The sequence below is a fragment of the Penaeus vannamei genome, unplaced genomic scaffold, assembly GCF_042767895.1.
Source record: "Penaeus vannamei isolate JL-2024 unplaced genomic scaffold, ASM4276789v1 unanchor4163, whole genome shotgun sequence".
In the NCBI taxonomy this organism is placed as follows: domain Eukaryota; kingdom Metazoa; phylum Arthropoda; class Malacostraca; order Decapoda; family Penaeidae; genus Penaeus; species Penaeus vannamei.
This window is the reverse complement of record NW_027217143.1, coordinates 7,501-11,830: the sequence shown is the minus strand read 5'-3', so window position 1 is coordinate 11,830 and position 4,330 is coordinate 7,501. Positions and strand designations below refer to the sequence as shown.

The 4,330-nt window shown below is 30.9% G+C and overlaps 1 protein-coding gene across 1 annotated transcript; it reads left to right on the top strand.

The window, feature by feature from the left end:
• On the top strand, positions 1-3,150 carry LOC113820857 (ATP binding cassette subfamily D member Pmp70; the record flags this gene model as incomplete). Its single annotated transcript, XM_070120271.1, is given in 2 exon segments — positions 1-109; positions 1,492-3,150. Coding segments are annotated over 2 exon segments (187 nt in total), but the record flags the coding sequence as incomplete, so codon positions are not given.
• Positions 3,151-4,330: the final 1,180 nt, after the last annotated feature.

The following is a 4,330-nucleotide window of genomic DNA, read 5'->3' as shown; positions in this document are numbered from 1 at the left end:
AAGTGCAGTGAGTGTAGATGTTGAAGATGCCATGTACCAGTACTGCAGCAAAGTGGGAATCACTCTCTTCACAGTTTCTCACCGCAAAAGCTTGTGGAAGCATCATGAGGTTAGTTATAAAGATTCAGAATTTAGCATGTATGATAAACCTGCATGGAATTTCAGCCTTATTTTAGAGGGAGAAGAACTTTAAGGATAAATTGGATTAAGAATGAAGATGTAGATGACACAAAAACTTAAAGTGAACTGAAAAGGTGAAGTAAGACAGTAAGAAGTAGAGCAACTAGGAACAGAAATGAGGAAATAAATAGATTTAGTTACACTGTTTGTATTATCCAGTGTCCATATTTCAGACTTACAACTTGAAATACTGAGCATTTGCTCTGACAGGTGTGCAGCTTGATGGCCACGCGTGCATGTGTGCATTGACAAGACTATGCCTCCTGTTTGCAATGTCATTTTCTCTTGTTTAGCTTTTTTTTTTTGCCATTTTCCAATTTGATTTGTTTGATCTAGATGGTAATAGACTATTTCCTTTGATCAGATTCCATATCATCTCTCTAGGTAGTCCATAACTCAGATAATAACAATAAGTAAAATGTTCATACTTGTAATTTTTATTTTTTTTTGTAATACAATTTTCTGTGCCACCAGTCATGGTGGTCAGGAGACTGCTCTCTTCCAGTCATGGCTTGGATGGTACATTCCACACTCATTTATTAATAAAAATAATGCAAAAGCCCCTAATGAAGTGTAATCACCATCTAAGAGCTTTGTGCATTTTGGCGTCATTCCTGTCACCTCATCCTTCAGCTATGACAGCAAGTTCCTGTTCCCCTGACCCAATGCCAGATTTTCCCGCGATGGCATGTTCATGTTGCTTTCCTCTCAAACCAAATTTTTTCATAATGTGATGGTCACATCATAGATTGTAGGGTTCATTATTCTCTAAAGTGGTCACTGCCTTACTGGTGCTGAGCAATTAGACAGCTGATGTACTCAAGACAGTCTGTCATTCCTCACCAGCTTACACCTAGCAATTATTACTAAACTTTCTGTACATCCATCCATCAAATTTTGTTGAACAGACTATAGTTGATTCCTTGATAACTTGCATACTTGTGAGGCCATCTGTATGTTAAAAAAATGATTAAAACAAAACCAGTGTAAACAATGCATGTCTTAAGTAAGATGTTATTGATTTGTTTTTAAAAATAAACAGGTGATGAATAAAGAACAGTTAATAAAGGTAAAGAAACACTCCTTTCATTGCTTTTCATTCATGTTTGTCTTTACATTTTTAAGAAGTTGTATATTTGTTTAGTTATTAATTTTTCTGATGTTTATAATATTTGTCAATCTATTTGCTTGTTAATTTGTCTATTTATGTTTTTTTTTATTTCACAACATATAGTAAGAGCAATATTATCAAATACACTGATGCCTTTGTTATTGCTCTTCTTCCTAACCCATTTTCTTGTCTCCCTTCAGTACTACTTGCACATGGACGGGCGTGGCTCCTTCGAGTACAAGCGCATAGAATCAGACACACAAGAATTTGGATCTTGAGGACTGCCAACTAAAGTTAGCTGGAGGGTGATGGAGAAAGCAAGAGGAGGTTGACCAGCCACTGAATTATAGTTTTGTAGCTAACAGCCATTTGTGGATGCTCTGATGGTGGTAATGAGAAAGTAATAAGAGTGAGCCAATCCCTGAAAACTGAATTATTATTATGTAAACAAGTTGTGCCAGGAAGCATTCATTCTAGAATAGAATATAAATTCTATTTTCATCTTGAAATTTGTTAATATTTCCTAATGGGAATGTCTGTAATTGATTTTTCTTATCACTATTTTTTTATGCCTTATATTTAAGCTTTGAATTCAGGTTGCTTATATATACTATATTTCTTTCTATTGAATCCTTTATGTTGTGACAGTTGTAGATGCTGACACAAAAAATATTTAACAGTTGTATAGAAGATGTACATGTTCTAAACTCCCAAGAACTAGATCATAAAGGGATTGAAGAATAATAGTTCCAGTGATATTTGTTATAGTTCAGAGTCATAGATGAAGGTTTCCCAATAATGACCATGAATTACCACATACTGCATTGCAGCAATATTTACACTACTAAAATGCTTTAGGTTAGTGACAAAAAGGTAGGAACACTGAGAAAATGCAGATGATCAGTCTGAGAGGATAATATTTGAGGTTAAAGCTACCCATTTTAGGGCAATCACATATATCCTTGACATACACTGAGTGGTAGGTTTAGCCACTGCACTATGTGCTCTCCCATAAAAGGACATATTTCATAATGGATCCAGATGATGACTAGCTCTAACAGAGAAAAGTGAATTTGTAAAGATAGAAAGTCTTTGGGCCAACAAGCCCTCTAAGCTGGTACTCCTGGCACAAATCCAGCCTTTACCTGACTGAGACAATTAGGAAGTTTGAAACTCTGGTTATTGCATTGATGACAAATAGATGTCATCGGATTCAAGAGGTTAAGCACAACCAAGTTCCCATCAGCTAGATACTCAAGGGGATATCCAGGAATTTTGTTTATGCTATAGTCTTGCCAGAGTATAGTGTTATTAGTTTTTGCTTTCATGCAGATGTTTGTGTGCATGAAAGAAATGATTATGGTCAGTTTGATTATAATAATTGTATATCTTTTGTTTGGCCTATTTACATATTTATTCATTGATTCATATCAGAGGAAAATTGTATTTTTGAAATTATTTTATTAGTTTAACTTCTCTGCACTAGAAAATTATTTTAGATTTTTGTTTTTTCTCTTCCCTCTTATCTGTGATATATATTTTTTTCAAGTGATTTGGATTACTTGCAAATATTGACAATAGTAAATAGATAAATGAATAAGAATAGGTAAATAATGACCTATTGTTATAAAGATTGGGTTGATGAAAACTGGCAGAGTCCTAAGTTTTGTAATTCATTGAAAAAATGTGCAACAATTGAAGAGTAACCATTTTCAAGCAACACTAGCTCTTTGATTCTTTGGAATATTTGGCATCATGATCAGTATTTGTGAGTTATTATCTCAATTAGGGATTATGTAATGACAGTGGTTATAAAAGATGATGTATAAGTATTAACAATATTAAAGCTTTAGAGAGTATTGATATATTTATAATAGATTTACACCCCCAAAAAAGGATAAATAGGAAAAGTAGGAAAAAATCTTAAATATACAAAGCTTGCTATTTCCTTTTTGATCATTCATGCATCATTGCTATCAGCAACATTGCCATGGTAATATAAAGCCTAATCACAATGACAGCAACTGCCACAGTTACAACCACATCATTGCTTCCACCACTTTTTGGATTATAACTTCCACCAGTCACTATGTAAATTCAAGGGATGTTTAGCACTTTGTAATGTTTGGGTATGTGACATCTTCCAAGTATAGCAGGCAACTGATTTATGTGCTAACTATTGCATTTTATATAAAACAATAGCCAATTGGAGCATTACCCACCACATTCTCCCTCAGGCAATGCCCCACAGTACTGGCATGAGTAACTGGATGTGAATGAATTGTTGCCTGGAGTCGCAACCAAGTTGACCATGGGGTGAACCCCACATCATTCAGAGGTGAAGGGTTAGCAAAGAAGAATGCAGGATGTAATAATAGATGGCACTAATGCCTGTGCTACTTTGATGTTTCTGTTGCTGTCATTCCTATTGCTGTTATTATTATATTATTATTATTATCATATTATTATTGTTATTACATTATTATTATTACATTATTATTGTTATTACATTATTATTGTTATTATATTATTATTGTTATTATATTATTATTATAATTATATTATTATTATAATTATATTATTATTATAATTATATTAATATTATAATTATAATTATAATAATAATAATAATGATAATGATAATGATAATAATGATAATGATAATGATAATGATAATGATAATAATAATAATAATAATAATAATAATAATAATAATAATAATAATAATAATAATAATTATTATTATTATTATTATTATTATTATTATTATTATTATTATTATTATTATTATTATTATTATTATTATTATTATTATTATTATTATTATTATTATTATTATTATTTAATATTATTTATAACTATTAATATTACTACTACTACTACTACTATTATTATTTGATATTATTTATTACTACTACTACTACTACTACTACTACTACTACTACTACTACTACTACTACTACTACTACTACTACTATTATTATTATTATTATTATTATTATTATTATTATTATTATTATTATTATTATTATTATTATT